Source organism: Pseudorca crassidens, chromosome X (assembly GCF_039906515.1).
Source record: "Pseudorca crassidens isolate mPseCra1 chromosome X, mPseCra1.hap1, whole genome shotgun sequence".
Classification (NCBI taxonomy): Eukaryota; Metazoa; Chordata; class Mammalia; order Artiodactyla; family Delphinidae; genus Pseudorca; species Pseudorca crassidens.
Genome location: NC_090317.1, coordinates 25,826,206 through 25,845,614, shown reverse-complemented (window position 1 = coordinate 25,845,614; position 19,409 = coordinate 25,826,206). Strand labels below are relative to the sequence as shown.

Below are 19,409 nucleotides of genomic sequence, written 5' to 3'. Positions count from 1 at the left end.
GACTGTGACTTTCAAAAATTTACATAATCTCCCAGTCCTTGGGGTTTTGCCTTTGTCTAATTGCGAGAAGAAAAGCTGAGATGCCCATGTCAGTGGATTACTGTAAAGACCAAATAAAATCACATCGGAACAGAATAGTCTGTGAAATTGTTTTGAAAGGTTAACACAAATGGTGTTAATATTTCTGTTTTTGATTAACTGTTAGGTTTCTGGCATCTTGCTGTGGATTACCTGTTACATGATGACCTGCTTCAGCACAGCTTGACTTAGATGGCAGGAACCCTCTGTGCAATTCTGTCAGCGTCTCCTCCATGCTGATGGTGACGAGCAGTCTGTACAGGGGTCCTGTGTTACTTTTCCAGTCAAACTGGTCTATTCACTGTCTCTGAAACACATCTTTCTCTTTCCCTGGTTATCACTACATATTTGCCTGCACTACTCCTGTGCCCGGAATCCCCTCTCCCTCTCCTAGTATCCAGATCCTACTCATCTTTTAAGACACAGTGCAAAGCCTAGCCTCAATAATTATAATATATAAACTAACTCAAAGACTTGTAGATATCTTGATGGAGGTACTTCCTTGTCGAGTATATCAAACAATTTCATCAATCTTGTCTGATGGTAGAAATCTGAGCCTCTTAGAAGAGATGTGTTATTCCACCGATATAAGTGGCTGGGAATGAGGATCACATCAGGTATACATCATTAAGCTGCAAATCTAAAGCGTGGCCTGTAACTAAGAGTGTGAGGCTTTTTGACTAGACTCAAGAATGCATTTTACATACTGAGATAGGGTCATTTTAACCAACCCATTTCAAGACCACCCCAGCCTTCGTAGGAGGAGCTGAGTCATTCACTTCCCACTTAGGTGGCCTCTTTGTTCTCCACTGCCCTACCCTTACTTCTTTGCCTTGTTCTTTGATCTCATTCCTTTATGAATTCACTTAACCTACCAGGAAGAGAGGTTAGAATCTAGTTCCCAGTTTTTCTTTACCCACGTGTCCAGTCCTTTTTCAGATTCCTTTCCTTTCTTCCACATCTTCCCCCTTCTGCTCATTTTCCTCTCCCCTTTTCTCCAAATCCCAACCAGCTCTCCATTCTCTGAGCCCCTCGAGTGCTTATGGTTTATATCACACAACCTAATGCTGATTACTGTTTCCTCTGACGATGTCTCCCTTCATTCCCTAACCAGATCATATTTCACTCATAGGCAGGGATCAAGCCTTTTTACTGCACTTATAATTTCCAAATTTCCCAATGCAGACCAGATTGTCTGCTGCTTGAAAAGCTCAACAAAACACTGAAGGTCAGTGAACATGGTTCTTTTTCTACTAAGATATACCAGGAGCATGACATGGGTCTGACAGAGTAGCTAAAACCAGTGGGAGTCTTATAAATAGTATAGTGGGTCATTGACACTAGTGTCTCATTGACACTAGTTAAATATGTTGAAAGTATTAGTTAAGATGATGGCACCTCTGGACACCTGCTTGATAACCAGGAGATCTTTGTTGTAACAAGAGATGGTTGCAGTGTGTGACGACAGCATTTAGCATAGTTCCTGCCATACAGAAGTGCTTTATAGAATAATAAATGACTAAGCTCTATATTAGAAAGAGAACAATTTGAGCAATTAGAAAAAACCAAATTAATAAGCGCCAGCAAGTCTAATAAAGAAGGTAAAACGAAAGGAAACAGGCACTTACAGATACCGCTAGATAACATTTTGCAGCTGCAATGGTTCCTTAATCCAACCGCTCAAAATATATTCAGCATTTCCAGGAACCAGGAAGATATCAACTTAGGGCCAATTCAGAAGGCAGTGGTTTTGGTCATGTATTAATTGACTAATTTTTTTTTAAACATTCAAATAGATTATTTGAATAAAGACATGCTGTTAAAACTAGACCAGATATACCTGGGAAATAAAATAGTGCCCAGCATAACTAAAAAAACCCAAACAAACAAACAAAAATGAACACCCCCCCCCCCCACACACACACACAACCACATAAAGAAAGGTTTTGAGGGCGCTAAGTGTTGATCTCTGGGTTTTCAAAAATTTCAAGCCTAACAGGCTAAAATCAGAAGATGTAAAAGTAGCCCTTCTTCAGACCGCTCTCCCCAGAGATGCCCCCAGTTTCACCACTCTGGGAAAAGTGGGAGGCACCTTTTGAGGGACCTCAAGCCCTAAGGTAGGGCTGGGGCAGTTGACTGCCTACAGTTCTGGTTTTACTTTGTTCAAGAGAACACAGAGAAAAGATTATAGAAACCAAAGTAGATAGTCTTGGCAGAAGGCATTCTGATGGGTTTTTGACTGGGGGGTGGTAGTGGGGAGGAGGACAAAGCAGACCTATCAATCCATTACCATGGCTTCAGTTTCCTTGGGTTAGAGACGCCTTCCACAATGAGGAATGATTCCTGCCTTCTAAGGGAAATTACTGCTGTAATCAGCTTTCTTTCCTGAGCAAATACTGGTAAAATGGGGCACCTACCCACCTTCCTTTCCCCAAAAACCTCTTATACAGTCTAACAAGCCTTTTGAAAGACCAAATGGAATAGCTAGTAAATGAAACTGGAAGAAAAACAGAGCAAAAAACACTGCAGCTTCCTGGCTAGGCTTTGATATTTGGGGCTTAAAGACAGCCTCACATTTCAGTTATTAAGCCTTTGATTCCTCAGAGAGAAACTTTAAATGGCCCAGGACTCACTCGCAAGGGAACAGTGACTTTCTTTGGTCAATGATAAAGCTGACTCATTATATCAAGGCTCTTTAATATTAAGGAAGTTCAGTGTCAGCCATTTAGGGAACTCCACATATGGACACACACTAGATGTGTTGGTGAGCTCTGCAGCTAATGGAAGAGCCTCACTCACATCCAATCAGTTCAGAAAATAAGGGATTAATACTGGCCACTGTAGGGGTCCCTGAAGACCCTACTCCAGGGCCAAAGCTGGTGTGTGTTCTGATATGTTGGTTCCTGTGCTTTAAAGGTTGTTAAATATTTTGAACACTGTCTCTGTATGACTGAAAGCCTTATTTAAAACAAACACTTTTTAAAATGGAATTTTCAGGTATAAATTTGCAAGTTGTTTTCTAAACCCTATTTCTGACTTAACATTTTTTTTAAATTACGAAAGATTTCAAATGGTCGACAACTCAGAAAATCATTACACACTGCCATGCATCTACCACCCTAATTTAATAGGTGTTAACATTTGTTTCATATAGCTCTTAAAAAAAAGAGAAAATATTATGAATACAGCCAAAACCCATGTCTTTATCTCTGTTCCCTTTTCCCTTCCCTCCTCAGAGGTAAGCACTAGTCTGCAGTTAGTGTGATCCCCTTGCATGTTTTTATACATTTGCTACATATGTATATGTCAAAAAATAATATACAGTATGTTTTTATGCTTCAGAAATTTATGTAGGAGATGGATGGTGGTGATGGTTGCACAACAATGTGAATGTACGTAATGCCTCAGAATCGTACACTTGAAAATCGTTAAAATGGGGGAATTCCCCGCTCCAGTGGTTAGGACTCCACGCTTTCACTGCCGGGGCCTGGGTTCAATCTCTGGTTGGGGAACTAAGACTCCGAAAGCCGCAAGGTACAGCCAAAAAAAAAAAAGTTAAAATGGTAAATTTTGTTTTGTATATTTTACCACAAAAATATGCTAATGATATCACATCATATATATTCTTTTGTAATTTTCTCTTTCATTCATGCAACCTTATGTTTTGTGACTTAATGTTTTTACACGGGCATCTAGTTAATTCATTTTTACTGTTGTATAATATTCCATCATTTGACCAAACCCGATTGACAGACTATTAGGTTGTTTCCATTTTTTATACTGTAATGACAGCGTAGCACATCTCCTTATACACATGTGTACTTGTGACTTTCCATACATTTTTCTTCAGCCAAGCTCCCTTCAGTACCTCTCTCCAAGTATTTTAAAAACATAGTTGCAAGTTTTCCTTTTAGTTGGACAATGTATTTTGCAGGCAAAGAGAATTAAAGTAGGGCTGTGTATATACAATCAACAAAGTTTGACAGAAGAGAATTTGAATACAGTAAAACAATTTTGAAAACAAAATGTTTACTACTGGTCTTGAAAACAATCCAGTTAATATTAGTTTAAAAAATTATTGGGCTTCCCTGGTGGCGCAGTGGTTGAGAGTCCGCCTGCCGATGCAGGGGACACGGGTTCGTGCCCCGGTCTGGGAAGATCCCACATGCCACGGAGCGGCTGGGCCCATGCGCCATGGCCGCTGAGCCTGCGCGTCCGGAGCCTGTGCTCCGCAACGGGAGAGGTCACAACAGTGAGGCCCGCGTACCGCAAAAAACAACAACAAAAAAACAAAACAACAAAAAAAATTATTTACTTATCCTCCTTATCATCATACTTTATTTAGTACTTGATCTGTGCCAGGTACTGGCTTAACCCATATTGTGTCATTTTATCCTCTATAACCCTACAAGGAAGGTAGGAGCACTGTCTCCATCTTACAGATGAGAAAACAGTGGCTCAGAGATGTTAGTAATAAATTCGAACTCATTCTTACCTGCCTGATTCCAAAGTCTCTGGTTTTAACTACTCTAAACACTTCCTAAGTTTTCCAGATTTCACGGGGCCCAAATGGGAAATACAAAGAGTACGATTTAAAGGTCATTGAAAGGCCTGCCCACTTGCCTTAAAAGTACCTTTACTACAGGAAGGCTTTTCTAGAAGGACACAAACTTTAGAGATCTTAAGGACATATATTGCATATATTGCTAAATCTGACCAAATAAAGTTAGAAAACTTCTACACTGTTAAAAGAAATGACAAACTTGGAAAATATTTGCAACACATAGGAGAGACAAAAGGATGCTTTTCTTAATTTTCAAAAGAGAAAGATCAACGGCTCAGTAGAAAAATTGGCAGAGGATATGAAAGTGAGTTTACTGGAAAAGAAATACACATGGTCACAACAGATATGAAATGACACTCCTCTTCACCTAAAATTAAAGGAATTCAAATTAAAGCTACAAGCTATGAGATACCATTTTCCACTGATCAGATGGGCATATATTAAGAGGTTTAATGATAGTGTGGCTGAGGGTATGGCAAAATGGGCATCCTTACACGCTATTGGTGTAAATGTGTTCAATCTTTTAGGAGGGCAATTTGGTAATATCTACTACTGCCGAAAATTAATCCGGTGTATATACTCACAAAAGTGTTTCAAAACACGTGAATTAGGTTGTTCAATGCAGTGCTACAGTGATAAAGGATTTAAAAAAAAAGAAAAACAACATCAATCAAGAAGCAAATTACTAAAAAAAAAAAAAAAAGAAGCAAATTACTTAATAAATTATGGTATGTCCATATGTTGTAATATCATACATCTCTTAAAAACAGAGGCAGATATATACATGCTTTTATGGAAAGATCTTCAAGAAATATAATCAAATGAAAGAAGGAGGGTGAGGAGTAATGTATATGATATGATTCCTTTTATGTAAGAGAAAAATACATATAGAGGTCTCAAAGGAATCGCAAGAAACTGTTAACACTGGTTACCTTAGAGAGAGGGACTGGGGTGTGCGTGTTTGTGGTAAAGAAGCCTAGAATTTTCTTTCTGTGCTTTTCTACAGAGTTCCAACTTCCAAACCACAGACATATATTACTTCCATATTTTTATCTTTCAATATCAACAGGGCTTATCTAGATGGTGAGATTATAGGCCATTTTAATTTGTATTCTTTATATTTCTCTTTCTTAAAAAATAATAAATATAATTAAAATGTCTTTTACTACGGGCCTGCCAGGATGCCTTCAAGGTCTTCCACTGAGCTTTTTTCCTTGGCTGATGGTATAGCCCCTCCAGCAGGTCTCCAGTAACATGCTCAGATGAGAGCAACCCACTGGCAACCATCAGTACTATGAGACCCTCTCTGGAAAGCTGTCATTTATGAAGGCAAAGAGACCTGGGTCCTCAGAGGTCGGTCATAGGACAGGACAGAATGTGTGTGTTTTAAAATAATATGCTTTGTCTTTTGTTGCATTATAAAAATAACAAATGCTCAGAAAATTAAAGAGAACAAAGGCAAATCACTCAAAATTCCTTATGAAGCAATTATCATCGCTAACATTTACTTTCTTTATTTTATTTTATTTAAAAAATTTTTTGGCCATGCCGCACAGCATGTTGGCTCTTAGTTCCCCGACCAGGGATTGAACCCACGCCCCCTGTATTGGAAGCGTGGAGTCTTAACCACTGGACCGCCAGGAAAGTCCCATTGCTAACATTTAGATAAACTTCCTCTCAATTTTTTTTCTCTGTACATATATACCACCCCTGCCCCCTTACAGATGTAGCAGTATACAGTACATAGTTTTGTATCCTGAACTTTCCACTGAGTATTATTTTGTGAGTATTTTCCTTATACCTGCAGGTTTGGGGGCTATGGGAATGGTCTGTTCTGGGTGCAGACAATGAGGGGAGTGCATTTTTGATAGGAAAATTAAAAACAATAATAAAACTGATGAATAACAGGACTGTGTTTACTATCCCCATTCACTGGAAATTGTAAACAACATCAGGATAAAATATTCTTCGCACTGTCCAGTCTCCCTGTAGCATACACCACTGTATGCCCACACAGCTCTGACTAGGGGAGAGGGAAGGGAAAGGCTGGATTTCTATCTCGGGAAGACAGGCTGAGGGCTGCAGGGAGGGGGCTCAGAGTTAGCCAGGGGAGTCCCTGAAAGAGGGAATGAAGAGGTGACATTTCAAACAGCCTCTCCTTTACTGCTAGTTTGTTGCTTAGTTAGATTCAGTTCACTTGAGAATCTGCTTGACTTAAAAAAAAAACCTTAGCAGTTGTCTTATGTGCATATAACTTAAGTCATTAGTACCTTCAGAATGCTGGTCTAAATACCCTCTGTTGTGCCATCTCTAATCCTTGGTCTGAAATGGCCAAAAAACGCAATTAATTGATCAATTATAAAATAAAAATGGGCTTCCTGACTCCATTTCCAGCTGTGTTTTAGCCTGTGATGATGTTAAAATAATGGATTTCCTTAGTTATCTAGGTTTGCTGCATGTTGTTTGAGTTTTACACTCTACTAATTCATCCAGTATGGCTGGAGGATCAATGAAGCTAAAAACATCTTCTGATGACTCCTCTGTTGTGGAGCGAATATTCTTGGTTCCCTGGGAAGTCAACCCACGGTAGATTTCAGATTCCTTCAAGAATCAGCAAAGCATGCTAGACTCACCAGGAAATGACTTCCTCATTTCTTTGATTTTACAGTCAGCTCCATGCATTTGGTAAACTTGAAATTACTGGGCCATCTTGTACTGATGGTGGAGCAATATGGGGCCATGATCAAAGCTTTAGCTCTAATACAGTTTCATGTTTTAGAACCTTAAAAACAAACATTTTGCATTGAAAGAAATTTCCTAATTAACTTCTGAAGAATTTGTACATTAAAACATCTTACCCTGCTGGAGAAGACTGATAGAGCAAACGTACTACCTTCTGCTGAAGAGAAACTGTATTTAGAAGGAACTTGCTATTCTCATAAAACTTTTAATAGGAAGAAGTGAATCAAATTCCTTAATTACCATTTTATGGTTGGTAAAAGGGCAAATTACATGCCATCCATTTCTAAACTTCTAAATGTCTCTGGTGCTTTTAATTAAAGCTGCCATCTAGAAACTACTAAAGCAATTTTACGCAATTAGTTATTTATAGGTTACCATAATACACCACTCAAAATATGATTTTAGTGATTTGCAGTCTGTTAGTGTGTGATCCCTGTCATTTTTGTTTGATGGAGAGGGGGTTCTTTTTTTAATCAGCTGAGGTGATGTGACACTGACGAGCTGTGATAAGGAAAGTTTTGGGGGCTAGTGATCTCAAATAAAAAGAGGAAGAATCATAATCCCGTTCTGTCTGTCCTGATTTGTAGGGGTTGAAGTTTCATTCTAGACAATACTGCAGAGAAGTATATCATGGTCATTCTCCCATCTCTCTCCACTTTGCTGCCCTTCTGCCCGATACCTAGCACTGCCCTTCCTCATGCTACCTGGAGTAGTTGCCACCTTGGCTTGTCCCCCTCCAGTGATCTCATCTCTCCAAACACATCCATCCTGTGCTCTATGTCCTTAAAGCCCCCATAAAGTGTTTTAATGAGGAATTAATGTGTTGCTCTCCTAGGCATTATCCTGCATTCAACACTGAAGTTCACATCTGAAGAAAACCCTCATGGAATGAATTTAATGGTAGGCTGCTAAGGGAATTATTTTGGTTACATGGGTCTTGGTGGGGGGGCTCCTCAAAATACAACACGTTGGAAAGACCCAGCACTAGAATTACTGCATCTCAAGGTCGGGAGGGATCAGCTAATCAAATCACATGTAATACTCGAATCCCACCCTACCTTGACTCCTGCTTCTTTTGTGGCACCATTCTACCCTAGAAATGACCAAGTCTCCTTGGACAATTTGGAACTTGCCTCCTTTAAAAGTAACTTGTTCCACGCTTGGGTCACTATTATAAGCAGCATTAGTATTAACAACCAAACAGCAAGCCTGATCATAATGGCAGGTAACACTTAATGTGTACACCCCACAGGCTGGGCACCGTGCTTTACAATGCACTTCACCGGCATTACCAAACACTCTCATGTAGGCACTATTACTCTTATTCTAACTTCATAGATGAGGAAGCTGAAGCTCAGGGAAGTTAGGTGACTTACACAAGGTCACACATTTAATGAGTGGTGGATCTGGAATTTGCATCCAGTTGTTTGACTCCAGAACCTGGGCACTTATCTCTCATGGTATTTGGCCTCTAAAGTATTATCTGTTTGCTAGAATGCTATACATGCATGAAAATTAAAATAAATGCAGAAGAAAAAGTCATTTAATGATGTATTTGTGGCTTTATAAAACCTGAATGAACTTAATACAAGTTCCGCCGTATTAACCATGGATGTGGCCTGGACCAATTAGCCAAGGCTAGATATAAGCGCCTTCCTTTTGTCTGACTTCTCCACCAAAAGCTTATGGCTTTAGGATTGTGACAGAAAAGGAAGAAAGGTTCTCAGATTCCAGCTGCTGACATAATGTAAGGTCTAAATCTTTTGACTATTCATAAGCAGATGCATTAGACCAACTGTGCAAATAACAAGTTAAGCTCTCATTCTGGTTGCATCATAGGTACTAAGTAAGTCATCAGGTGTAGCTACCGTAAACTGAGAGACCAATAACATAGTTTAGGAAGGAAATACCCAGGAGTGGAAACAGCACAGGATCACTGAATAATAAGGAACAAATATTTTGCCTGAATTCTAAGGCTTTGTCAAACATATTTTTCTCAAGATGCCTCTGATTCTAGGACAAGGATGTGGGAGGAAAGTTCTCACAAGAAATGCCTTGACACTGAGCTGGGAATTTGGCATGGGTGGTAGAATGTTGATCTTACCCAAAAAGCTGACCTCACTAAGTGGTGTTTCCGAACCATTCTCACATACCTCAAGGCCTAACTGTACTTCCTCATTTTTAGCAGAATAGACGCACTTCTCTAGAACACTGAGGCTATCAGAATGGAGTACCATCAACTTTCTAGCACCTTCTATCTACAAAGTTCTCAGCCTCACACCTACACATTATCTTAGGATGGTCTCTGCAATCTCCCCTCCCATTCAAGGCCTGCTCCAGTTTCCTCAAGATCTGGTTTCATCATTTATCCTCTGTCTCCTGTATCTTCCCATTTACCTATCATCATTGCCATGTCTCCCACAGAAAAAGCCTCCCCTGAGCGCCCTGTCCTCTTACTACTTATCACTCTGTCTTTCACATCCAAGCCTCTCAGAAGAATGATCTTCACTAATCATATTTACTTCCTCACCTCTCACTGGCTCATCAAATGCCTGAAATCCGGCTTCCACCTCTACCACCATTCAGACCACCAAAGGCAGGGTCACCAATGAGCTCCTCCGTGCCTCATCCAATGGCTACAAATGTGTGACATCTGATATTGTTTCTCACACCTTCTCGAAACAAAGGATTCCCTTGGCTTCCTGGACACCAAGCTTTCTTTGTTCACTTCCTTTTCTTGTGAAGATTTCCTCTCTCTTTCATTAGATGCTCTTCCATTGCCTACCCTATAAATATTAGCATTCCCTATGATTTCTTTGCCCCAGTCTTGCTCCTGTGCATTTACCCTGTCACAAAACAATCTATCAAGTATGCATCCATCAAGTGATCATGTCACTTTCCTGCTTCAAATCTTTTGCCTACAGGACAAAATGCAAACTTCTGATTCTGGCCCTGCTCCTATTACCCTCAAATATGTTTACTTTAATAATACTGGATTATTTCCCAAATATACCATTCATTTTACTCGTGCTGCAGCTTGCCTGTAATTTTGGTGAGGGCTGGCCCTGGTGCCAATCCAAATGGTTACGTCACCATAATGGATCATGTACTAAAGGAATGTAGGAAAAGTCTTACTGCACCCTAGTTGCATAGTAGAACCAGAAGAACATTCTCATGTGTGTTTGTGCACTACACTCTCTCCCTCATAGATACCAGTTACATGAACAAGATGTCACTGATGAGAGTTTTACCATCTTTGCACTAACCCCAAGTTTAGCCTTTCAGAATAGCATTTAGATACCAGGGGAATCAGCAGAGCTCCAGGATGCACCCCGGATAGATCTGGGTAGGGACAAAAACAGATTGCTTTTGTCTAGACTTTACCATACCCAGCTTTCTTAATTGCCAATGAAGTTAAAGGAACTCCTGTGTGATTAGTGTCATGAACAACCTAAAAACACTTTCGGAAGCCATCAAGATTTGAGGATCATTTCCCTCCTTGGGAGTGGCTCCAGGGCTGTTTGCATTTCTGGGGATACTGCCCAATTCCTGCTGAGTTCTGAGGTCAGTTATGCTTAAAGATGCACATGAAAATAGAAATATACTCCATGGTGAGGTCCAAGAAGACCAAATTAAGTCATTGATTAATTTCATCCTGTCCAGTCGCTCCTTCACCCTCTGTAGCTACTTAAAAAAAATAAATGTATTCAGCTTGTCACAAATTTTATTTTATATCTCCACCTAGTAGCATTTCACATTCTGCTTAAGTACTTGGTCATCTATTACATGACTCATTAGTTTGAGTTCTCTGTAGAATTAAAGAACGTTGCAGTAAAAATAATAAATGGAACCTAAGTTTCAACTACATCAGCCATGCATGTTTTAAAAGCATCTTTTTGCAAAGTCAGTTCAAACTCATATACAATGCCAGGGATTAGCACACCATCAACTTCTTTGCTAAACTTTTTTCCTTGCCCCATTACATTGAAGTACTGATGAGCAAAATGGCAAATGTTTCTCTTTACTGGGATTCAAATCAAAGTGTGTAAAACTGGATCAGATAAAGACTTCTTCCCAGGAGAAGTACCCAGGGGCTATCTTATATAAAACTCTATTCAGGGGTACTTCCATTTTTCCTTTAAACACAATTTTTAGCTACCAGTTGTAGTCAGTTTAATGAAGTTAAGGTTTCCTGACTCCATCTCTTAAGAAAAAGTTGAAGTTGCTAACTGCAGAATCTTCCAAAGAGATGTGACAATGTTTCCTGGAGATTTATTTGAACAATTCCATTTACAGATTATGCAAATGCTATGGAGTGCACTATGGGTATACTATCGGGTCAGAAAAATCAGAGGAATAGTTTTAATAGGAAAAGGAAACTGGACTGAAAGTCATTCATCTTCCAAATAAAAATATTTTGTTTTCACTGAATACATGTCATTAGATTGAAAAGCATTTTCCACTATTTCCTACCCTCCTAGAGAAGCCAACAGAGATCATGGATTTTAGCTGAAGGGAAGGCTACCCCGCCCCCCACCCCAGCTCATGGGTTTTGGAGTCAGGTAGACCTGGTTTGAATTCCAGTGTTATCTGTAAACTGTCTGACCCTAGATAAATTTCTTAAGGTATGTGAGCCTCTATCTCCTCATCTTTACAATGGGGATAATACTATTTACCTTGTGAATTGTGAAGATTAGAGATACCCTGTGTAAAATATCGAACACAGTGTACAGCACACAGTAGACACGAAGTAAGTTAGAGCTATGGTTATTTTAATACATTAGAGCTGGGAGGGAGATCATCCCAAGCCCTTCAGTTTACAACTGAGCAATCTCAGGACCCAGTGTGTATATGACTAGTCCAATGTAACAAAACTAGTCAATGGCATCATTAAGTCTATTTCAGCGTTCAGGGAGGTACGGTGACTTTCCAAGAAACAGTGGCATTACATGGATGGAACACGAAAGCCTAGGCTCCCTAACCCAATATTCATCACAATTTGCTGCCATTTCTCAAAAAAAAAAAAAAAAAAAAAAAAAAAAATCCCATGGCTTCTCACCTTTTTTTTTTTCTGACCTTTTGCTGACTGGTTTTAATCCCATTTGATAATTTATTCCAATGTTAGGACAAATGATCTGAAAAGCAAATTTTATTTCATCCTATTTTTAGAATAGATTCAGAAAATAAATTAGCTGTCTTGCAGATTAACATTTATTTGACTTACCTTGCATAATTAAGGACATGCTGGAGAGCCTGCCTGTAATTGCAATATGTTGCTTGTTAAAGTCTTAGAGCGAGCTCTCTTTCCTAACCTAGAAATGATACTCCCTAGATGTACATTTCCATTTTCTACTGATCTACAGCTTTTCTTTATTAGCTTCTAGGTGGAGAGAAAAATCAAACCTCTCCTTCAAGAAATCCATTAAACATTTGCTGTCTTCTAAGGGGGAGGGATGAAGGAGCTGATGTTCATGGTAGCTGTAAAGCCAAAAAACAAACAAATTGGGCTTTCTTGAGAGACAAAGAACCTGCAGGAGAACCTCAAAGACATAATTAGCAATTAGCAATACTCTCCTCTCAATATGCCCACCGTGCCCTAATGACTTCCTGCATATTTCCTTCCTCTACGGAAGTCTCCGAAATTGCCCTGCAGCATTCCATATAATGAGAACCTCACTTCTGATTCACTGCCAAGGGTAAGTGCTGTCTAGATTCAGCGTGGAGATAGGTGCCCTAGCTAGGCACCTCAGTGTTCTGACCAGCATTTTCAGATCAACCGATGTCTGGACATAGGTTCTGCCATCTGAGTGATTTCGAAGATCACTAACAGGGTCCTCAAACACTGTGAATATGGTTGAAGGAGGTGTGATGGACACTTAGTGTGAGTCACACATTCCCTCCCTTTAAACATCCTCATTCACTCACTGGATCAGAGCAGATGTTGCCAACAGCAGCTTTAGTACATTATGTGAAAGCTGTCTTGGATGGATTAGACATTCAGCTGTCTGAAGACTGGGCCAGCTGTTCTTAGGGCCCCTTACTGCTTTGGGATGAATAGTGTACCAGATTACTGTAAAAGCCACGCTCAGATAGAAGGTTGCGTAAGTCAAGCCAAAGGAAAATGCGCTACTAGCTATGACAAGAAGAAAAACTTAGTTTAATGTTAACTTTAATAGATATATAAATTTTGACACTCTCATTACTGACGTTTCCAGAGTTCATGTAAACCCTGCTCATCAGGACTCTATTATTGCTGCTTTCCAAGCCAAAAAAAAAAAAGCAGAGCTGCAGTGAACCAATTATTTGCTTTATTTGGAAAAGCTGACATTCATCCTGTGTGGCAGGTTGAATGTGGTAGGTGAGATGAGTGGTTTTCACACCAGCAGCAACTCAGGAGGGTGTCAATTTCAGGCACAATACAAGCTTGATTCCTCCCTATTTCTCATGCAGAAATCCTTATAATACCTGTAAGCGTTTTAAACCTGTGTAAAAGGTGGGACCCAGCCTGACGTATTTCCTTGAAAGATGAGCTGATTATATGTTGCACCCGAGTTATGCATTCACTCATCAAATATTTATTGCAGACCTACTATGTGTAAGGATGGAGCACAGGTACAAGAGGAAAAAAGAAACATTCCCAAACACTTTACCATGATACTTATGGGTGGGGACGCTTATGTTCCCTTAGGGAAAAAAGGTCATCCCCTTTAAGTGCCATTGAAATTCCTCTTAGGAATACTTGGGTATGGATAAGAGTTACCTAATTGGTCAATTACATAAGAAGCATGTGTAGTGGATCTCACACTGTGCAAGATATTGCTGAGGAGGTGGGGAAGAGTCAAAAGAAATATTAGATATAGTTTCTCATCTCAAGCAGCTCACTTTGGTAATAAAAAACACTCCATTCATGAAAGGACTGGAAAGTAAAAGAAGGCAAAATATAATCAGGTGCTAATTGGGTAGTGGAGACACTCTTAAAGAAATTCAGATTTAATGGGCTGGGTTAGCCAGAGGGGCTTTATGAAAGACACATGCCTTGAGTATGGCGTTGAAGAAAGGGACGGCTTTAAACTCCGACTGTAGTTGAAATTTAATCCCCATACGGCAAATGTCAAATAGCTAAAGAGTAACCTCTTAATATTTGAAATAGTAAGTTGACCATCTAACAAATTAAACACATTGACCTCACTATATTTTTCGGCATGGAAAGGTGTTCATAATACATTACGTATGAAAAGCAGATTACAGAACAGCATTCTATAATACGATTCCATTATTAGAGAATAAAATATATGATATGCATAGAAAAAAGTCTAGAAGGATATACACTAAAATGTTAACAGTGGCTTTCTAGATGTGGTAGGATTATGCGTGACCTCAATTAAAAACATTTTTTGTGTTCTCTCTTTTCTAATTTTTCTGCAACAATTGTGTATTATTTGTGTAATAGTTAAAAAGAAAAAACACATTGGGTTCTTAAAACCCACTACAATGAATACTTCATAAAACCTGCTGAAATAAAAGCACACATACACACAACATCTTGGAGAAGGAACAGAGAAGAATGATTAAATAATTAAGGAGATAGGGTGGATGATATATGACGACAGACTTAAAAGTTGACTATCCTTCAGCTTAGTGGCCTAAGATGGGAATATGATCCAAGTCTATAAAATCATGAAGCTGACTGGGAGAACACGTTTATTTACAAATCCCAGGCAACAGAATTGAGGGTTGGCCCTTTAAGGTTGAGAAGCTGAATTTAGAAAAAAATAACAGTAAGGCTGAGCTCTCACAGAAGGCCAAAAAAAAAAAAAAAAAAAAAAAAAATTGGAATTTGTTATACTAGGGGTGATATAAATTGAAAATATAAATAGCTTCAAGAATGATTTAGATAAATTAATGGAAGATAGGTTCATTAAAGGTTGGTTGTTAAGGAAAAGCCAGGAGTGTCTAAAGTCTGTGAGATACTCAATATATTTGAAAGTGGTAGAAGGTGGCACAGACCTGATCCCCAAACCAGTGCAGGCCACAGTGCTAAAGCCTTCCTCCTGGAGGCTCTCTGCTGGCCAGGAGTTAACCCTTTAGTTGTTGGACTATTGGGAGTTTCCAGGAAGGAGATCATGGGGAGAGGCTGGGGTGTCCGGGAGGCAGAGGGTTCTGGGCAATAACTATTTATCAACCAGAAAAGAAGCATTCCAATATTTTAGTAACAGTTATGACTATACTAATGCATATGGGCTAAAAATTAGTCCTGGGTGTGCCTATCTTCCGAGATAGACTTCAGAGATGATGTCTGTCAGAGGTACATTGGGACGGATGGACTACAGTGTGATAACAATCTTAGGATTCTGCCAAGTCAAATGAAACGTTTAGATAACCAAAGGATTTTTAATTTTTACCTCGAGGGCTGTTCAGTGAAGCTTCCGATGCTCTCCCTCCATCTCCACAGTGACTCTGGTCAAAGGGAAGGCACTGATCTCCTGTTCCTGCCACCACTTCAAAATTCTTGGACAAGTCTTTTGTTTCCACAAGAGATTTCAACTTGTAGACTTTTCGGGTATTGGTGTCTGATAGATAAAGTGATTCAGACACAGGGTCCATAGCCAGATAGTATTTGTGAGCAGGACTTGTGCTAAGGAAGAGAAAAGTAAAGTTATTCAAAGCAATTTGTTCAGCATACACTCCCTGGGGTCTGCCTTTTGTCACAAATGGAAAATTCTCTTAAGAGGTAAAAGAATTAATGTATCTTCCTTATGTACCGAGCCGATAGGTACCTCTTTGTTTTTCTAGTAATGGGTCTGGGATTAAAAAATAATTCAGTGCGTACTGCTAACCTGTAATGTTCCTGATATTCCAATACCGTCCATTTGGGGGTAGAGAAAGAAGCAGAAGATAGAAAATCCCAGGAGATCCTTTTTCTCATACATACCTTTCATACCCCCCTCAGTTCTCCAATTACCTACTAGATGACTGCCTGGATGTCTAAGTCACCTCAAACTCAACAAATCCAAAACAGAAGTTATTCTCTTCCTGCCTTCCCCATCCTTCAAAAACCTACTTCTTGTCTTCTGGGCTTCCTGCCTCACTTGCAGTCACTACTGTCCTCCCAGGGTGCTGCTGGAAATTGAAAGGCATGTACAAAAAGTGAGGAGTGTGTCTTAGGGAGGGCTGTGCTGGAGATACTCTTCCACTCCAAGCTTCCTTTTGTTAGCTGACCACCGTACTTCTCTAATACACTTTTTCTTTTTCAGGACATAACAGAAGTGATCATATTTGACCTTGTCTTGGTTATAATTAAAATCATCCATACCTCCAAAAGGTGACATTCAAGTTACCTTGATCGGATTTTGGTATTCCTGAAACTCTTCAGTTCCATATTTTACATAGGATCTTGTGTTATTTTTATCTGCATACATGGCTGAGCTCATTCATTAGTTTTGACTATTCCTAATATCATTTTTCCAATAGCTGCAGGAACTTTGGTTTGGGGGACATTTTGCTTGAACTTAAGGTTCCTGTACTGCTGATATCATCCAAGCTCCCAACATGGAAGTCTAACCCTTACTCTCCCCTTTTCTCTCCACATTGTGCCTAATTGTGCCTGAAAACAAGCTTTCAGAAGCTTTGTCCCTCCTGCCATCACATTAGTTCTAACTCTTATCATCTGTGGCCTGGAATATTTTCTATAGTCCTGCCCATAGGAGGTGTTTTTGAAATCTTAAATCCATTTTTCCCCCATACTGACTCCAGGGTTATTCTGATCATTTGGTTCCCATCTTTAAAAACTGTACAAACTTTTAAATGTTCCTTAGTGTGGTGCACATTCCTTTCTTCACTTAGTAATTAATTCTCTTTAACCTTTTAAGGCTTTACTCAGGCATCATCTTCTGAAGAAAGCCTTCCGGAAATGTCTAGGCTCGGTTATTTGCACTATGCTTACCTCTATTCTCGGGGATCACACACCATATTACTTTTTTAAAAATGTATTGGTATGCCCCAGTAAACCATGAGAGCTTGGAGGAGAGTAATCTTGTCTTATCTCTAACGTGCTCACTGCACAGCACTCTGCCTCACACCCAATGGTCTAAGCCAGAAACCAGAAGCCATTCTTTACTGCTCCTTCTTTCCGCCATTCCCCATATCCAGTAAAACATCATTAAAAAAAAATTCTACCTCCTAAACTCTTTTCCAATCTGCCCACTTCTCTTTATCTCCACCGTCATTAGTCCTGACATCTCTCAGCTGCACTCCTTGCTTGGTAATACCATTTCTGTATTGTGGATTTATTCAAGTCATTCAAAAGTATTTACTAAGTGCAAACAATGTGCCAAGGAACTGTGCTATGGTCTGGAGACCTACCTGTGTGTCCAATACAGCCCCTTGCTGCATGGAACTCACAGTCTAGTGGGGGAGTCAGATCAGTAAATAGGCTATGACTGTCATAAATCCAAGTGTTACAACAGAAGAAGAAAGGGAGAGAAATGAGCAGATAGGAGGGACACGTGACCTAGCAGCAGCTATCACATTGTATTAGCATTATTGTTTTAAATTATGAAGTCCATACTTTACTCCTATTTCCTTAGTTTTTAATTAATATCCTTTTTCTGTTTCAGGATTCCACCTAGGATACCAAGTTATATTTAGTCTTCGTCTCCTTAGGCTCCCCTGGGCTGTGACAGTTTCTTAGACTTCCCTTGTTTTTGATGACCCTGATAGTTTTAAGGAGTACAGGTCAGATATTGTGTAGGATGCCCCCACGGCATCGTTGTCTGATTTTTCTTTTTTCTCATAGTTAGACAGCGACTACAGGTTTTGGGGAGGAAGACCACAAGGGTAAAGTGCCATTCTCATCAAATCAAATCAAGGGTAGTAATATCAACATGACTTACTGTTGATGTTGACCTCGATCGCCTGGCTGAGGTAGTGTTTGTCAAGTTTCTCCTCTGCAAATTTACTTTCTCTCTTACTTTCCACATTGTATTCTTTGGAAGGAAGTCATTCTGCCAAGGCAACACTTAAGGAGTAGGGAGTTATACTCCACCTCCTTGAGGGTCGAGTAGCTACATAAATTATTTGGAGTTCTTCTGCATGAGAACCTTATCTTTTCTCCTCCATTTATTTATGAACTCAACCATTTATTTATATCAGTATGGACTCATGGATATTTGCTTTATACTTTGCATTAAACTCCAATGTGACTTTATTTTGCTGCTCAAATTGTTCCAGCTTTAGCCATTGGGAGCTCTTTCTGTGGGCTTATGTGCCCCTCATAAACCCCCATCAATGTCGGTGCGTTTTGGTTTTTTTTGAGCACTTCCTTACTTTCTGGAAGTACAAGATGTTGCAGGCTCATCTTGTATAATCCCTGCTCCAGGACTGGAACGAATCATTTCTCCAAGGACCCCTGGTTCCTTTCATTGAAGAATGGTATTAGAAACTGAGATCTGAGTGCTGGGTGTAAGCACTATTTTTTCCACATCTCTCTCTCTCCAGATACACTGTGAACTCTTTGCAGGAAAGAACATTATTCCGCTCTCTACCTCAGTGCCAACAGAGGGTCTGACAGGGTTGATGTTCAGGAAGTGCTGGACGAAACTGCAGGACATGAAACTAACTAAGACGTAGAGGAGTTCGGGCCTTGGCTACTTAGCCAAGCAAAATGGAGGGGAGAAGGTCATTAGAATAATTAAGATACTCTTAAGGACTGGCATGTTCCTGATTGTATTTGTAATTGCATTTGCCCTCTAAGCATATTTATATTAATGATAGTAAGGCTGGCAAATACTGATTTGAGACCCAGTTTATGGTTTTAATTGGAAAAAAATCAAATCCAATCGGAATACTTGATTTTTTTCTACTTACCTTCATCAAATAAGAGAATCCGGTAGATTCCAGGGACATCTTCAACCCTGGAACCACCATGACAGCTGCTGTAAATAAACTGTAAAGGGTCCCAACAGATTCCAGAATTGATTTGGCAGTCATATCAGACAAAGCATCTCTGTAGCAAAGACTGCTTAAA

General features: G+C 39.6%; 1 protein-coding gene across 1 annotated transcript in view; it reads right to left on the bottom strand.

The window, feature by feature from the left end:
• TENM1 (teneurin transmembrane protein 1) overlaps positions 1-19,409 on the bottom strand; it is a 361,765-nt gene that overhangs the window by 92,345 nt on the left and 250,011 nt on the right. Inside the window, exon 22 of the mRNA XM_067722679.1 lies at positions 15,787-16,019. Coding sequence (XP_067578780.1) covers positions 15,787-16,019 — 233 coding nt within the window. The remainder of the gene's footprint in view (positions 1-15,786; positions 16,020-19,409) is intronic.